The sequence below is a fragment of the Anolis carolinensis genome, chromosome 3 (genome assembly GCF_035594765.1).
Source record: "Anolis carolinensis isolate JA03-04 chromosome 3, rAnoCar3.1.pri, whole genome shotgun sequence".
NCBI lineage: Eukaryota > Metazoa > Chordata > Lepidosauria > Squamata > Dactyloidae > Anolis > Anolis carolinensis.
Genome location: NC_085843.1, coordinates 235,401,819 through 235,419,633, shown reverse-complemented (window position 1 = coordinate 235,419,633; position 17,815 = coordinate 235,401,819). Strand labels below are relative to the sequence as shown.

The 17,815-nt window shown below is 38.9% G+C and overlaps 1 protein-coding gene across 1 annotated transcript; it reads right to left on the bottom strand.

Moving 5' to 3' along the window:
• Window positions 1-628: 628 nt before the first annotated feature.
• parl (presenilin associated rhomboid like) lies at window positions 629-16,551 on the bottom strand. Its single transcript, XM_003218400.4, has 10 exons — window positions 16,395-16,551; window positions 11,440-11,638; window positions 10,978-11,118; window positions 9,406-9,454; window positions 8,153-8,248; window positions 5,063-5,212; window positions 4,178-4,248; window positions 2,349-2,450; window positions 1,126-1,223; window positions 629-923 (listed from the first exon to the last, which is right to left on the bottom strand). The coding sequence occupies exons 1-10, from the start codon at window positions 16,457-16,459 to the stop codon at window positions 827-829; spliced, it is 1,068 nt and encodes a 355-aa protein (XP_003218448.2). The 5' UTR covers window positions 16,460-16,551; the 3' UTR covers window positions 629-826.
• Between the last annotated feature and the right edge of the window lie 1,264 nt (window positions 16,552-17,815).

Here is a 17,815-nt window from a genome sequence, read left to right as displayed (position 1 = left end):
AAATTATAACTTATTTTTGTCTGAGAAGCTCCTCAACCTTAATAGCTGGATGGCAGATTAAGAATAGTTGTAAATATTATATACAGTAGAGTCTCACTTATCCAACACTCACTTATCCAATGTTCTGGATTATCCAACGCATTTTTGTAGTCAATGTTTTCAATACATCATGATATTTTGGTGCTAAATTCATAAATACAGTAATTACTACATAACATTACTGTGTATTGAACTACCTTTTCTGTCAAATTTGTTGTATAACATGATTTTTGGTGCTTAATTTGTAAAATCATAGCCTAATTTGATGTTTAATAGGCTTTTCCTTAATCCCTCCTTATTATCCAACATATTCGCTTATCCAATGTTCTGCCAGCCCGTTTAGCTTGGATAAGTGAGACTCTACTGTATATCTAAAAGGATTGTGACAGAATTTCATTTCAGTTGATTTTGGAAGAAATTTTCTTAATGTATAACAAAACAATTTGAGAATCAAAGCTCTTTGGTGCCAAGGCTATCAAACAAAAGACTTGCTTCGTGTATTTCAGGTTTTAAAATAATTAAACCAGCAAGCAATGGGTCTCATTTTATTTTAATTCCAAACACTTTCAAGCAAATAAGACTCAATAAAGCAATAAAATACAAATCTTTATTGTCTCCTTTATATCATATTTTATACCAAATACATTTATATTCAAGTGTGGGTTATGACATCAGGAATTAAAGATCCCAGTATTTGCTGTCCAGTTATGCAATAACTAATCCACTGGCCTCTCTTCCAAGTAGCACACATCTGTACAAGTATCTTCTAAAATCCAGGGGTCCTGCTTCATTTCTTTCTGGCCCAAGTCCTCATTGTATGCCAAGCCTTCACCACTGGTTCTCTGTTATTCCATATAAGATTATTCCCGTATGTTACATACCACCTTAAAAGAAAAAGGAAACACACAACCGACTGAAGTTCCTTTATATAATACATTATAGATATTTAAAAGTTTATACATCAAGTGTCATTGAGCAATTTAACTGAAATTTTGCCACAATAAATTTATAGGATTTTTTTAAAGAAAAAGAAAAGGTAGTATCACCCTCTGACAAGTAATTAGCAGAATACAAAACAGAACTTACATGCCAAAGAGAGCTCCCCCAAGATGTGCTGCATGATCAAAGAACTTCCATCCCAACAAAAGCCCCGCACTGTCCAGTGCAATAATGGCTTTCAAAGCCTAGAAGTGGATAAACAGTAAGTAAAGCAAGTAAATATCACAATAAGGCAGTGATACTATTTCATGTATCAGCACATCTCTGAAATTACCCAGGACTTCTCAGAAAGGGGTCATACATTGTCTTTAGCCATCAGTGGCTTATGATAGCAAGTGTAAGGACTATGCACAAATTTGCTACCATTTTTAGAGACCGTTTGAATTGCTCCTCACTCTTAAACTGTTTAAATTGTGTGCCGCTCTGAAATGGAGAACATGATATAAATATTTGAAAATTTGAAACATATCCCATTAGGAGATTTCAAAGTTCTGTAATGCAACCATAGATACTAGGCGCAGAGCTTTGGCTTAATCACCTGACCTTTCTGGGAGCAAAGACAATAGCAGAGGCCCAGCAAGATAGGCAACACTCCACAAAATTTACTTATTTTACTAGTTAGAAGAGCTGTTTCTCTCCAGAATCTGGAAACATGGGAGGGATTTTGTGCATCATGGCAGATAAGGAAGAAAAGGAATCAGCTAGTTATATTAAATTTGCCTCATGCCATGACCACAGACAGTTATGGAAACATTGGACTGACTAAATCCAAAGAACTAGGCAGCTAATCCACATGTCAAGGGTAGAGGGTTTTTTGGTTTTTGCATTATACGCTGTTATGCATTAAGAAGGTATTGGTGTTAAAAGGAATCAAATTGAACTGTTTCAAAGGCTATTCATGGAATAGCATGCAGAGAATCTACTTGTTTAAAAAATGTGGAAAATTTATAAACTAGTATAAGAACACCTGTTTTAGGTTCCCAGCTCAAGCTTTCACTAACACATGCTTACTACTCAAAGTGAGTTCCCTCCCCTGCAGCAATTCTGAACGTTGGTTTTTTTTTCTACATACAAAGAATCCAAAAATTAAATTCTGCATAATGTAACTTAATTATAAACAATGTAAAAGACACACATGATGTTTAGAACACAAACATTTGTTTCCTGGGTTTAAGCAGAATCTTTCTATACACACACATAAATACATAAATACATACATGCTGTATACAATTGTGACATATAAACAAACAGAATTGTTTTCAGAAAACAGGAAGACAGAAGCAGTGGATTCAGTTTTTCCAATGACTTACATTTCCAGCTGTGAATGTGAACATCGGAAGAAATATTATAGCTAGCTTGGCTTCTGGTATCTTCGTACATACTGCTGCAAGGACTGTCATTATAGCACCTGACTAGAAACATATTAAAACAAAAGTCAATTAAGAGTGTCCATTTAAAAACATGTCTACTTTATCATTAAAATGCAACACTACAAAATTAATTTGAAAGCATATTAATAAGCATATTAATTTGAAATCAAAGCAGAAATCCACCAGAAACAAATTTGAATTTTCAGAAATGTGTAGAAAATTTCTTCCCTTCAAGTCACTTTTCAACTTATGGTAATCCCATACATTTCATAGAGTTTTCTTAAGCATTTGTCAGTTCCTATACTATAATTTAAAGTGTTGACCTCTTTGTCTATAAAAACACTATAGCAAGACTTTGGAGCCCCTGATGGCGCAGCAGGTTAAACCACTGAGCTGCTGAACTTGATGACCGAAAGGTTGGCAGTTCAAATCCAGGGAGTGGGGTGAGCTCCCGCTGTTAGCCCCAGCTTCTGCCAACCTAGCAGTTCGAAAACATGCAAATGTGAGGAGATCAATAGGTACGACTCTGGCGGGAATTTAACGGCGCTCCATGCAGTCATGCTTGCCACATGACCTTGGAGGTGTCTATGGACAATGCCAGCTCTTCCCCAGAGTCAGACTCGATTAGACTTAATGTTAGGAAGAAACCCTTAACTTTAGCAAGACTTTGGACTAAATCTACCTATTACTTCGCTTACCTCCCAAACACTCTAGGTTTCTATTTTTTTTTCCTTCTGAAAAGCACATTTTAAGAACCATTTTGACGAGATGTTTTTATCTAGACTTAATCCGACATCCCAAATATTTTTATGCAGATTTCCAGCAAATTGAAATATGTGACTTTTTACAGGAAACTGCTGAGTTTGGTCCAGTTTACATGGAACTTTCTCTGAAACAAATTTTAATGACTATATGTACTGTGATTAAAGCTTTAACATTTGAAGCATTTCAATAATAATGCTGGGTTGCATGAACATTGAACTACTGAAATAGTTTAATTGGTATTAGCAAGGTAATTTAATTATAAGCTTAATCATTAAAATCAATCCAAACAATTCCAGGTAAATTTCCTGGTTATTTATAAACTTTAAAAAATTAGTTGAATTAACTATTACCTTTATCAATAAGATGCAGAAAAGCAACAATTGCTGCCCAGTTTTAATAGCAGCAAACACCTCGTATACTAAGACCATCTATGTACCCTGCCTTTTAAAGGTTATTTCAGTTAAAATTGCTTCTTTTAAGAAATCATAAAATATTTTTTCATACAAGACCTTTCCCTGAAGTTGTTCAAGAGAAATCTCAGTGGTAATTATGTTGTGAAAAATATAAATATGTATTATAACATATTCAACCTTTCTGAGGTTCTAACAAACTGCCACCATTCATGCCTGATCTCATTCATATTTTATTCTACAGCAAATCTTTCTGAGTTCTAGGAAATCTCATTTCAAATACCAGGAAACATAAACTCATAGCTGGGCCCAGACAGTTTTCCCCTTTATCTCTGCAGGGTTAACAACTACAAGGCCAAATATTTATTGGTGGTAATATCAATTTACTACATTCAGTAAGTCATCAGACAGCCACAACTATAAAATATTCTTATTTAAAAGAAATATAAACTATCTAACAGGAAATACAGGGGGAAAAAAGATTTTTTTCCAAACAATATCTTGATTTCTTCTTTACATACATTACATTAAGTACATTACAGTGCAACATCAAACTCTAGGAAAACAGATTTCTTGGCATTCAGTTTGACTCACAGCTCCAAGTGATGGACCAAATCTTCCTGTGGCTATTTTGCAGGCATAACTGGCAAATGTGGAAACAACCCCTACAAAAAAGTGGATAGTTAGAAACAAGATTTATTCAGTGATACAAAATACCTGAGTTGTCCAGTTATTACACGTTTCATTCTTCACTTAATTTCATGGTTTAAAGAAGACTAGGCCTCAATATAGAACACAATTTTAAGGCATGGGGAGGGTCAAGATCAGAAAGATTTCCACTCTGCTCTTTCCAATAGCAGAAGTCAATGGCTGGCACTGAAAGGCCTTTTCCCCTCTGGTTCCAAAGGTTCTAAATCTGTGTGTGTGTGTGTGTGTGTGTGTGTGTGTGTCTCATAAACACACACATACCCTTCACTGTGTAGCCCTGCACTGGGTTAGAGAAAAGTGGAGCAGCAGTGATTGCCCTAGCCAAGCAGCTCACAAAGACCACAATGGCATCCTCTGAAGATGCCAGCCACAGATGATGGCGAAACATCAGGAGAAAATGCTACTAGAACACAGTCATATAGCCTGGAAACCACATAAAACCCCAGCGATTTCAGCCATGGAAAACCTTCGACAATACAATGGAACCAGGCTTTGGGGGTCTGGAGATTTTAGGGGGCAGTGAGAAGTCTGCAAATAATCAAATCTGTGAATGCGAGGGGCTGATTGTGCCTTGGTCTGCAAGGCAAGGCTTGTTTACAGGGGAAAGTTTAGCGAGTTAAAAGACTCCCAGTTATTTCTCAAAGAATTCAAGATCACTAAACATAATTCCATCTTATCATAAAATACCTACTGAGTTGCAGGAAAGATTTAAATAGCCTTAACAGCTGAGAAAAAGACAACAGAGAAAGACTGGCATTTTAAGGTTATTACCAGCAGAGAAGTATAACGCCATGAACTGCTCACGTCCCAGAAGAGAAACTATGCTGGTTGAAAAGCTCCACAAAACATACATGTTGGCTGCCATGTGCAGAAACGAGAAATGACTAAATGTTGACAGCAACATGGGAGAACATAAAGCATCTAGATGAACAAGGGGGAAAAGCAGCTATTAGTTTATGTTAGTATTATACTTCTCAATTTACACTTTATTACCAGTTGAACAGTTCAGAAATGGAGAAAAAATGTTTCATACTCCCAAAACCATTAAGATATAAAATATCTATTACCACTTTGCATGAAGGCAACACTTCGGAGAAAGAGTGCCATTATCATTTTTTTAAATGACATCACGTGGAGAACTGTGGCCCTCCAGATGTTGATTCCAGTCAGATCAAGCCAGTATAGCTAATGGCCAAGGGAGGCTATACTCCTGCATCACAGGTCCCATTTTACCATTAAAGTGGTTTTTGCACTGAGTTTCATTTAAACATTTTAGTACAATCCATTATAAATCCCTTAAGACTGCTCCAACAGCATGCCTCTTATGATTCAATTGCATGGGTTCTTTCCCTGCACTGCAGATCTGACACGCCAATAAATCTAAATGCAGGTCATGAATGTTTGTCCCTTGACTCCTGCAAAAGGATTTACTGCAACAGCTCTGGAATTTAGATTTGCAATGATTTTTATTAAAGAAAATAAAACGGTTAAAGAAAGGGTGGGCAACTGCAGCGGATGTAAAGGCCATGTTTTGTCTCCCTATCTGCCCAACAGACTACTCTCCTCACAAAATTGGCTGATCAGTCAAAATGAGATAAGAAATTACTTCCAACTGTGTCCCCTTTTCAATGATTTTGGTGGAGGTCAGTGTGACAGTATTTGCCAGTCCTGAAGGCTTTTGGGATTTTCACAGATACCGACAGTTTGTTTGTTTTCAGAGGTGTTATTTTTTGATGCAAGGGATTGGGGGAAGAGGGGTGCCACAGGCTTCAATTTGCCTAAGCCTGAACTGAATTAATGAAATGACTGGTAAGTGAGGCAATCATTGCTATGTGCCAGCTTCGTGCAAACACAAAAGCACTTTATAAAATATGAGCAATAGGACTATTATACCAAAGTCTGACATTTAGTGGAGGGGGGGAGCTTCCTTGGTTCAATATCCCAAAATAGTTATTCCCTATTCTGAACTCTTTCCCAACAGCACATTAAGTGTGCCAAGGAATTCTGCCCTTATGCTTTGGCTTTGCAGCATTGAGTATTTATTTTAAAAATATTTCTAATTCAACATATATCCAAGGATCTCAGGGAGGTGTAAAAAGAAATTAATTTAAGACAATCAATAACTTTAAAAGTGAAAATATTTCAGATAATAATTGGCATGCCTGTCCCCGCTATTAAAGAGCAGGGGTCCCAAAACTAAGGCTGTGGGCCGGATGCGGCCCTCCAAGGTCATTTACCTGGCCTCAGTTTACCCTCAGTTTTAGACTTAGGCTTGTCCAAAGTCTGAAATGACTTGAAGGCACATAACAACAACAATTCTAATTAACTTGACTATCTCATTGGCCAGAAGCAGGCCCACACTTCCCATTGAAATCCCAATAGATTTATGTTGGTTAAAATGGTTTTTATTTTTAAATATTGTATTGTTCTTTCATTGTTGTTGTTGGGTTTTTTTGCACTACCAATAGGACATGTACAATGTGCATAGGAATTTGTTCGTTTTTTTTTCCAAATGATAATTCGGCCCCTCAACAGTCTGAAGGATTGTGAACTGGCCCTCTGCTTAAGATGTTTGAGGACCCCTGCTCAAGAGTTTCCGATGGGTAGGTGTAGTGATGCCCTCTTTCTCAAAGACACCATCAACTTTGGGTACATCACACCACTTCCAAAAGATTTTAATGTTTTAGTTGAGAAGGAGCTGGGATGGGCCAATAAGAGAGTTTCTGTGTGGAAAATCTATGCCATCAATTTAGGGGATCAGAGAAAGACTATAAGCATGGGCAAGATCAAAGTTTCTCAAACTGTGCCACCCAAATGTTTTGGACTTCAGCTCCCACAATTCCTAACAGCTTGTAAACTGGTTGGGATTTCTGTGAGTCCCAAACACCTGGAGGTTTGAGAAACACTTGGTTAGAGGGACCTAGAAAAAATAAACTTTTATTAGATACCTATATACTCAAGTAGCTAGTTTTTCAGCTATTTGGGGCTGAAAAAGCCCCTTCGGCTTATACTCGAGTATATAGATAATCAAAGTAGGACAGTCTTATCTTAAAATTACAGTTTTATGTAAATATTCAAAAACATTTAACTTACTGATGTCTTACTTAATGTAATTTTATTGGTATCTATTTTTATTTTTGAAATTTACCAGTAACTGCTGCATTTTGTACTCTTGTCTTACACTTGAGTCAATAAGTTTTCCCAGTTTTTGTGGTAAAATTAGGTGCCTCCATTTATATTCGGGTCGGCTTATACTCAAGTATATACGATAAGTTTAAAATTCCCATTTATAGCACAAGACAAAAACAACACCAAAGGAGATTCTGAAGGAAGAATGGGTCAGGAATGTGACCAGTGATGGCACAGGAAGGAAAGAAACAAGGTGCCCTTCACTTTTCAACTATAGCTAAGATATGTATACTGTTAAGTAAGGATTTTGAAAAATGTGTAAAGGAAGCAACCCCCCCCCCCCCCGCCAACATACATACACAGACTATTTTAGTATATTAATCACAGCTTTTCCCAAACAGTTGATAATGTCAGGAATAAGTTTATAATGTCAAAAATAAACTGGCAGAGAATCACTGTGACAGCTTTAAAATCATTTTTTTTCTTATCCAACTCCTGATGCATTTGCTTGGCACATTTTGTAGGGCTTCAATTTTTTTATCAATTCTAGTCCTTTTACCAACAGATCTAAGATATGTAATCATAGAAAAGGGAAAAAATCACTTGTGAAATATATTCATATTTTAAGCTATACAAATGCCATGAAAGTATCGTATTTGTTTCATTAATTTTTTAATCTTTTTATCTCAAAATCTGCAAATTTCCCATGCACTATCATTGGGGTATACTTACGAGAAGCGGGATTAGATGTGAAGTATGTGATCATTATACGATGCAAAGAAGGTATCCGCCATAAACAGAATACTAAGACATTTGCAGCTATTATGCCTATGAATTTAACAAAAAGGTTTACTGAAAAAGCAAACAGGAAAATCATTCCAATGCATTCATCCCATATATGACTTCTTCTGAGCCCAAGCACTACAAAAAGCTATTTTTATGTGGATTTCAGAAAGAATCTGACTTTGAGACAAATATTTGTACAAGAAAAACAAAAACAAGGTTAGATTGTCATAACCATAAAATGAATTAATACAGGGATTTTGTTTGGTGATGGCAAAAGACAGGTCTTCCCATTCTGTAAAGTATATCTCATCTGCGCCATATCTGATGCTGGCCTGTTTTAGGTACTTATTAAAAACGTATCTTTTTAAATAAGTTGTTTTCACAACTATGGTGGTATTTAATTCACTTCAATACTGTATTATTCTGATTTCATTGTATCATGATGGCAATGTTGCAAATTATTTTAAAATGAGAACTAGTAGATATATTTCTATTAGTTTTTCATAAATAAAATAGCTAATAGTAAAATACTGATAATTATTCATTTATCTTATAAGCAATTACAGTATACACATATTTACTTTTAAGAACAATGGTGTTTTATTATTTTTTACTTTTTTATGAGACTGGAGAAAGATCAAGTGAATACCCTGGATTATACAAAGAGAATAGATAGTTGCTTTGCATTAATGTAATCGATCTTGTATTATCTTGGTTTTTCATTTTGAAATATTAGTTACAGAAGGCTTGCTTCACACACATATTAAAATAATGTGGCAAGTATATTTATGAGCTCTATTAGGTAAACTACTTGTAACATACTGTACATGTATTTTTCTAGCCAAGGCAAATTACTCCTATCTAGGTAATTTGATTTTGTATAAATGGCTCTAGTCAAGGTCAAATTGTATGGAAGGCAAAGGGAAGAAGTCAGTAATTTAAAACCTATAAAAAGGAATAACCTTGAGTGTAATATTACACTGCACCCTACAGAAAGTGGTATGTGTGTGCACATACCAGTATAACATTTACATCACTTTAGGAAAAACTTTAACTGTGGTAAAGGAGCGTAAGTAATAGGCTGACAAGACTGCCTAACAATTTGTAATCATGGTACAAAAGCCTTTTAGTGACATACTGTACCTGTTTGTCATATTTCTCTTCCTGAGAATGTCTAATACTTGTAAGCTAACACAAACCTGACACAGCCCTTTGACCGCGGCTCAGACTGTCCCACCAGAGCTTAACCTGGAATAGAAGGAATAGTTATTCATACTCAGTAAAATAAAAGATAAACAAAAGATGGAAACAATGAACTAATTCAGCTTCACTATGCATTTTTACAGCCTTACTAGCTTGGGGACCCGGTGGTGTCCTGGTTATTAGAAGAAGGCATTGTTTGTTTTGGGATGTTAGGTAACATCACTGAAGTTTGGTCCAGACCCCTCATTGGCTGGGTTCAGTGCTTTCTGGATAAGGGTTAACTACAACTCCAGATTCCCAGGGCAATCATCCCCAAACCCTGCTAGTATTCCCAGTTGGCCATGTTGGGTTTGTGTGCCAAGTATAGTCCAGATCCATGAGGTTTATATATCTGTGGAATGTCGAGGGTGGGAAAAAGAACTCTTGTCTGTTTGAGGAAAGTGTGAATGTTGCAATAGGCCACCTTGATTAGAACTGAATGGCCTTGAAGCTTCAAAGCCTGGCTGCCTCTTGCCTGGGAGGATCCTTTGAAAGGAGGAAACCATGAAAATGCACAAAATCTGGCTACCAGTATTTAAAAAACTCTAAAACCTGGACATTCCACAGATATATAAACCCCAGCTGCCTAGTTTCCAACAGACCTCACAACTTCTGAGAATGCCTGTCATAGATGTGGGTGAAATGTCAGGAGAAATGCTTCTGGAACATGGCCATACAGCCTGGAAAACTCACAGCAAAACATCCTTTATTTACATAGCTCTAAAAGCACTGCCTCCTTCTGTCCCATTATGACATATAAGATACTAAGTGGTCTATAATCAAAGGAGTGGGGGCATTATTTCTCTTCTACCTCCTTGTTTACGCTTTTATCTAATTCCAACCCAAAATATTTATTTCCATTATTTATAATTGGCCACAGGAGAACCTTAAAGCAAAGAAAATAGCCACATCTGGTAATGAATGAGCCAATTCAATCTATCCTTAAAGTATTAATTTGCTATCATTCCTCTTTAACCAAATGATGTATTTTAAATCCACAATTTTCCTCTTGATAAAAACCACATTATACATTCAATGAACTTCCTTATATGAGCTGGCTTTTCAGACATACTAACAGCATTAAGATACCCTGCAAAGCTCTCTGGATACTGAAATGCAACAGAGAAATTTTTCAGGGACCATTTATGGAGAATGTTTTCAAAAGGTACCAAATTCAAAAACAAATTGAAAAATGAGTTATAGGTGGCAGCATATTGTTGCCTAGGAGTAGAGTATTATACATAGATCAAAACTTTCAAAATGTATCAAATTACTTCAGTACAGAGTTGGAAAATTGCATTTTATAGCAAAAGAATGTATTTTTTTTCAATTCCTGTAAAATGTATACATACTAATTTGATATCCTTGGAAACAAACACCACATTTGTGCTTTGGGTTGTTTTCCTAACTGCTTCAATGGTAATATTTTGTTTTAATTCGCTAGTTCAGAGTATCTCACTTTTACTGCATTGTTATAAAAGAAGGAAGAAAATTTTATGATGTCACCGTTTGGAATATGATCCTTATACCTGCTTTCTGAATTTCAGCCTTTTCTGTGGTCGTATTCTGTCCATCCAATCTGCTCGAGCATCTTCAAAATAGTTCTGGACCCTAGCTTTGAGATGTTCATATTGCCAAATAGCCGCTGATCCAAAAGCACAGCCTGAAAACTGCACAACATTAAAATATATTTGTGAATTCATTTAAATAATCCATAGTTATTAAAATAGGAAAAAGAGCAAATTTATAGAGGCAACGTTCGAATTTGCACCAGCACAGCTATCATGACAAACCAAGACACTGTTTATAATACCAAGAATATCTGCTAGCAATTGTATACACTGGTGGTATTGAGAGATTTATAATGGAATTTGTACAGTACAAGTGTTACAATGGATCTGTCTGTCAAAATTCTGCCATGACACAAAGTCTAACTTCTATGGATATAAACCAATGTATTAGTTACATACAAATGTATGTGAAATAATTACCCCAACTGTAAAGATGAGCGGCTTCACAAGCTTCTTCACTGAATGAGAAGACTTTTGAAAGGCTGGGTCCTGAACTGTAGGAGACAAACCACTTTTCTGTGGTTTAGTACCAGCTTCCACATTTGAGCTATGAGGATCACTCTTCTGTGCTTGTCTTCTGAACCCATTTCTCTGTTGTGTATATGGATACAAAGTAAACCTAATTGGAAAAAAGTAGGTACTGTACTGAACACAAAACAGATTCATTCTAAGTGTTTACTAATAACACAGAGGAAAGTGAAGTTTATTATTCAGACAGTAACAACTGAAAGCATCATTTTGGCCACTCTGAAATCCTAGGATTGCTTCACTATATGACAAAAAGTCTTGAGGCAGTTTAAAGACTAGCAAAGCTTATTCAGCATTAATCCATTGCAGTTTATGAAAGTTTGTGTCAAATAAAAGTTAATATTGAAATGCCACAAACTCTTTGCTGTTTTTTTTGCTGCAGTAGACTAACATGGCAGATGATCCTTTTCCATTGCATATTTTACTTTGAATTTTTTAATAACCAGAATATGGCTCTAAAGTTGACTCATCCAGTAGCACATATAGACTGACCATTTAAGTCTGAAGGGCTCCAGATCAGCTCTGTGGTAGCCAAAATACCAGACAGGGCTAATCCAGGGTAATGCAGGGCAAGGGCTCCTTAATACAGTCTTGCCCTACGTTAACCAATGTCCAGAATTCTGGTCCAAACTATTCCGACTTTAGGCCCACATATTTGTTAATGTGGGATTTGTGTATTGGTAGTGTTTAAATGAAATTTGTGTCTTGCCTGTATTCCATACTGATTGTATCATCCAGAGTGTACTATAGTCTGGAAAGAGTTAATTACTAAGAAGCTGTGATGACCTTGATGTGTGGCTGGAGCTGGGGAGTATCAAGACACAAGTGTGTGTGCATTGTTGATTGCATCAGTTCTGTTCAGTTCTGTTCTGTTCTGAGTTGAGTCGAGTTCTGTCTGCCTAGAGTGAGAGTCCTGTGTTCGTCTTTTGTCTGCAAGCCTGTTTGTCTTGATTATTACTGAAGTCAGTAAAACTTTGTATAGTTTTACCAATGTCTCTGATGTCTCTTTGTTCTGTGTTCCACTGATTCCATCCAACTACTGCTGCGCTGCAAATTACTCTGACAATATACAGCTGGACTCCAGCAGCCTAGAGACATGGGATGGCACTTATTGTCACCTTCTATCCTCTGTGTCACGGCAATCTCCAGTTGCAAATGGTTGGCCATCACATGCAGTGATGTCAGATGGAGCGACAGGGAAAGGAGCAGGGAGAGGAGGGGCCACTTTTTCCTCTCCCTCCTCATTCCAGCCAAGATTATTACAGGCAAGGGCCTACTGGTAGGACCCACATCACAGCTAAAGCTGTCACAACATTAAGAACAGGAATTAATGGTAAGGGTGGCCATGCAGCAGTGGAAAACTGTTTTCTGTGCCACTGGGAAGTCTGGATTCTTTCCCCCTTTGCAGCAGCTGGGGGGCATGTCTGACCTATCCTGTAGCCAATCTGGTATGCAACATATCAGACTGGCCCTGGGATAGTAAGTCAGTATAGATCCGCCCAAGGCTACATCTATACTGTTGAATTAAAGCAGTGACACCACTTTTAACTGCTCTGGCTCAATCCTATAGAGTAATGGGAACTGTAGTTTTACAAGATGTTTACAAGAACAAAAACCTATGCAAATCTGATTGTGAAGATTTCTTGACAAAACTTGTTAAGAAGGTTTTGCCTTTTGCTTTCTCCAAGGCTAAGTGAGTGTGACTTGCCCAGGGTCATCCAGTGGGTTTCCATAGCCAAGCAGGGATTCAAACCCTGGTCTCCTAGTGTTGCAATCAAACCATACACACTTTTAACAAGAAAAACAGCAATATATTTTAAAACACATTAGAAATACAACGAACTTGACTCTGAGGTATTTTAATTCAGTGTTGCATTAGGTGAGCACTACTTTGTTTTATTGTGCCAGAAGCGACTTGAGAACATACTTCAAGTTGCTTCTGGTGTGAGAGAGTTGGCCGTATACAGAAACGTTGCCCAGGGGGTGCTGGGATGTGTTAGCTGGGAGGCTTCTCTTATGTGTCTACAAGCTAGAGCTGACAGACAGGAGATCATCCCGTCTCACGGTTTTGAACTGGCAACCTTCAGGTCAGCAACCCAACATTCAGGTCAGCAGTTCAGCTGGCACAATAATAATAATAATAAGTTTATTTGTATCCCGCCTCCATCTCCCCCGAAGGGGACTCGGGGCGGCTTACAGCAAAATCAAAATACAAACAATGATAAAATATAAAATATCAGGACAAAAACAAAAACCAATTAAAAATATACACAATAAGTTAAAAAACACAATGCAGAATTAAAACATCAGGTTAAAAACAATGAGGTTGCAATAGTGGATAAGCAAAGTGTACGGTGCACATTATGGGTAACAAATTCATAAATAGATAAAGTGCATTAGAATCATTTAAGGTCACATTAGGGTTTAACCCATTGCACCACCATGGCTCCATATATGAGCACTACTGAAAGTGATGTACCAAGGACTCACCCGAGTCCCTTGAGCTGTCAATCACTGGCAAGTTTTCGGAGCGGAAAGGGGATGGAGGAGAGAAACAAACGTAGCCATTGCACACAAATATGGTACAATCCCTGATAGATACACAGATTGATACACATTGATTGATACATAGCTTAAGATGCCCTATATTAGAGAGAGAGTGTGTATGTGCCTTCAAGTCACCTGCCCACTTATGGCAATCCCACAAATTTCATAGAGTTTTTTTAGGAAAGGGATAATCAGAAGTGGTTTTTGCCAGTTCCTTCCTCAGAAAATGTGAAAATGTCCTCACGCTCATGTGACCCAGGGAAGGCAATTAATCATTTTGGCTCATGTAGCATTCTATATGTAGCCAATCTAATCATAATAAATAATAAACTTTATTTATACCCTGCCACCATCTCCCAGAGGAACTTGCGATAGCTCACAAAGCACTTAAGGTGCAACATGTAAACTACAAAAGGGTAACATAAAACAGTAAGCAGCCAACATAAAACGCTACAACTTCACAGTGCCCCCTGATTAAAAACAGTAAAATACAGCAATTGCTGCAGGTAAAAACAAAAGTAATCGATCTTAGTCTTTTAAAGTGCTTGTTAAATCTGTAGGTCCTTGTATATATTCGTAAAGAATCTAAATATGGTCAAAGGTTTGTCAGAAAAGCCATGTCTTCATTTGTGTGCGGAAAGCTTAGAGCAGTAGTTCTCAATCTGTGGGTTCCCAGATGTTTTGGTCTTCAACTCCCAGAAATCCTATGAGCTGGTAAACTGGCTAGGATTTCTGGGAGTTGTAGGTCAAAACACCTGGGGACCCACAGGTTGAGAACCACTGGCTTAGAGGTGGGGGCTAGTCTGATCTTCCTCGGGAGGGTATTCCAAAGCAGGGGGGGCACCATCGAGAAGGCCCTCTCTCTCATCCTCACCAACCGCACTTGAGACAGAGGTGCAACTGAGAAGAGGTCCTTCCCGGTAGATCTTAAAGCCCGTGCAGTTCATAGAAAGAGATGTGGTCTCGAAGATAGGTTGGACTCAAAGTGTATAGGGTTTATAGGTAATAACCTGCACTTTGAATTGGGTCCAGAAACTCATCTGCAGCCAGTGCAGCTGCTTTAATAGGGGCATGATATGCTCCCTGGTGGTGCAGTGGGTTAAACTGATGAGGTGCTGAACTTGCTGACCGAAAGGTCAGCGGTTCAAATATGGGGAGTGGTGTGAGCTCATGCTGTTAGCCCCAGCTTCTGCTAACCTAGCAGTTCGAAAACATGCAAATGTGAGTAGATCAATAGGTACCACTCCAGCGGGAAGGTGACAGCACTCCATGCAGTCACCCTGGCCACATGACCTTGGAGGTGCTTACAGACAATACCGGCTCTTTGGCTTAGAAATGGAGATGAGCACCAACATTGGTGCTCATCTCCATTTCTAAGCCAAAGAGTTGCACTCAACTAGACTTAATGTCAAGGGAAAGCCTTTACCTTTACTAAGAGTTTGGACTAAATCTATCAACGACTTCACTTACCTCCCAAACAATCTAAGTTTCTATTTTTTTTCCCTTCTGAAAAGCACTTAATGTCAGGGGAAACCTTTACCTATACTCCCTATAACCAGTTCCAGTTAGTAATCTGGCCGCCAACCTTTGCGCTAAGTGCAGTTTCTAAGCTGTCTTCAAAGGCAGCTCCATGTACAGTGCATTGCAGTTGTCCATTCTAAGGCCTTAGTTAAAAGTCAGACTTTTCGAATTATACACCTCAGGGGGTAACCACATTATAGAATTAATGCACTTTGGCTGCACTTCAACTGCCATGATTCAATGTTGTAGTTTGGTGACCAATCAGGACTGTCTGGTTGGGAAGGCTACAGACTAAATAAACCTGCAACCTCAATGTTTCCATAGCACTGAGCCATGGCAATAAAGGGTTGTCAAAGTGCATTAATTCTATGATGTAGAAGCCATTTCCCTCCCTCCCTCTCTCTCCAGCCCCTTCCACACAGCTGAATAAAATCCCACATTATCTGCTTAGAACTGGAATATATGGCAGTGTGGACTCAGGGCCCTTCCAAACAGGCCCTATATCCCAGGATCTGATCCCAAATTTTCTGTTTATCTCAAGATTATCTGGCAGTGCGGACTCATATAATCCAGTTTAAAGCAAAAACCTGGTATCAGATTCTGGGATACAGGGCCTGTCTGGAAGGGCCCTAAAATAACACAGTTCAAAGCAGATATTGTGGGATTTTCTGTTTTGACTGGGTTCTATGGCTGTGTGGAAGGCCCTCAGCCACTGTTCTTCTTCTCCCAGGCAACTTCCGGCCTTCTCTCCCTATCCAGCACAACTTCGCGCCCGTTACCTTCGTGCCCGGCTCCGACAGCCCCACAATTCCTGCCTCACTGGGGCACAACAGCTCCACGCCATTTTCTTCCCCTCCTTCCCAACCAATGCTTCCGGGTCAGAGGATGCGCCTGCACGCCATCTTGAAAGAGGCCGTATCGACGTAGCCGGGTGACGTCACAGCAAAAGCGCCGTCGAGAACAGCGCGGCCTCACCTCTCCCTCAGAGACAGGCGCCTCCCAAAGGGCGTCAACTGCATGGCAGCCTAAAGAAGCTCGCCAAACAAGCTCGCCCCCGTCTCCCACCTCCAGCAGGCTAAGGCAGTTTCTTTAACAGCCAGAATGTAATACGTTTGGCAGCCCTGTAGCGAATGGGGGCTCTGCTTTGTCTTTCGGGCGCTATGGCCATGTTCCAGACGAATTCTCTCCTGATGTTTCGCCTGCATCTATGCCAGGCATCCTCAGAAGTGAGGTCTGTTGGAAACTAGGCAATGCTAATCAAGGTGATTAATTACCTCACAACCATACCTCACAACCTCTGAGGATGCCTGCCATAGATGTGGGCGAAACGTCAGGAGAGAATACTTCTGGAACATGGCCACACAGCCCGAAAGACATACAACAACCCTGATTAATTACAGCATCCACACCTGCCTTCAACAGACAAGAGTTATATATCTGTGGAAGTTCCACAGATATATAAAGCTCCCATGCTTAGTTTCCAGTATAACTCACAACCTTTGAAGATGCCTTCCATAGATGTGGGCGAAACGTCAGGAAATAATGCTTCTTGAGCATGGCCATACAGCCCAAAAGACTCGCAACAACCCAGGGATTCCGGCCATGAAAGCCTTCGACAGTATATATTCTCTTTACTAGCAGCAGGGGATAACAAGTCCTTTTTTGCTTTAAAGTGGTGAAATCAAAACTGAAAATGTCAGGAATTGAAGCTGCTGCAGATAGAAATTGATAATATTTTGGGTTGCTGAGAGTTTTCTAGGCTGTATGGCCATGTTCCAGAAGCATTCTCTCCTGATGTTTTGCCCACATCTATGGCAGGCATCCTCAGAGGTTGTGAGGTCTATTGGAAACTAGGCAAGTGGGGTTTATAGGTCCAGGGTGGGAGAAAGCACTCTTGTCTGTTTGAAGCGAGTGTGGATGTTACAATTGGCCACCTTGATTAGCATTGAATGGCCTTACAGCTTCAAAACCTGGCTGTTTTGTGCCTGAGCTTCTGCGGTAAGTATAATCACCTTCCTGGCTTCAAAATGGCTCCAGGCATGGCAGTCTAATCACCCAGAAAGCAAAACCGGTTCTGCTCAGATTAGACGAGCTCTTTAGACTTTTGGATATGGAGGAAGACAAAGTCCACAGCAGGAAGGTCACCGGCATCTGACAAGTACAGTGCCTTTTAATCCAGTGGCTGTGTCTGCATCTTTCT

What these genes read in the sequence shown, in the direction of transcription:
- parl (XM_003218400.4), bottom strand. Translation starts at nt 16,459, where the DNA reads ATGGCGTGGAGCTGTTGTGCCCCAGTGAGGCAGGAATTGTGGGGCTGT. An exon ending in GGCTGAAATTCAGAAAGCAG is followed by an intron (nt 9,455 to 10,977) that starts GTATAAGGATCA and finishes CTTCTATTCCAG; the next exon opens with GTTAAGCTCTGGTGGGACAG. An exon ending in TTGGTCCATCACTTGGAGCT is followed by an intron (nt 2,451 to 4,177) that starts GTGAGTCAAACT and finishes ATATGTTTCTAG; the next exon opens with TCAGGTGCTATAATGACAGT.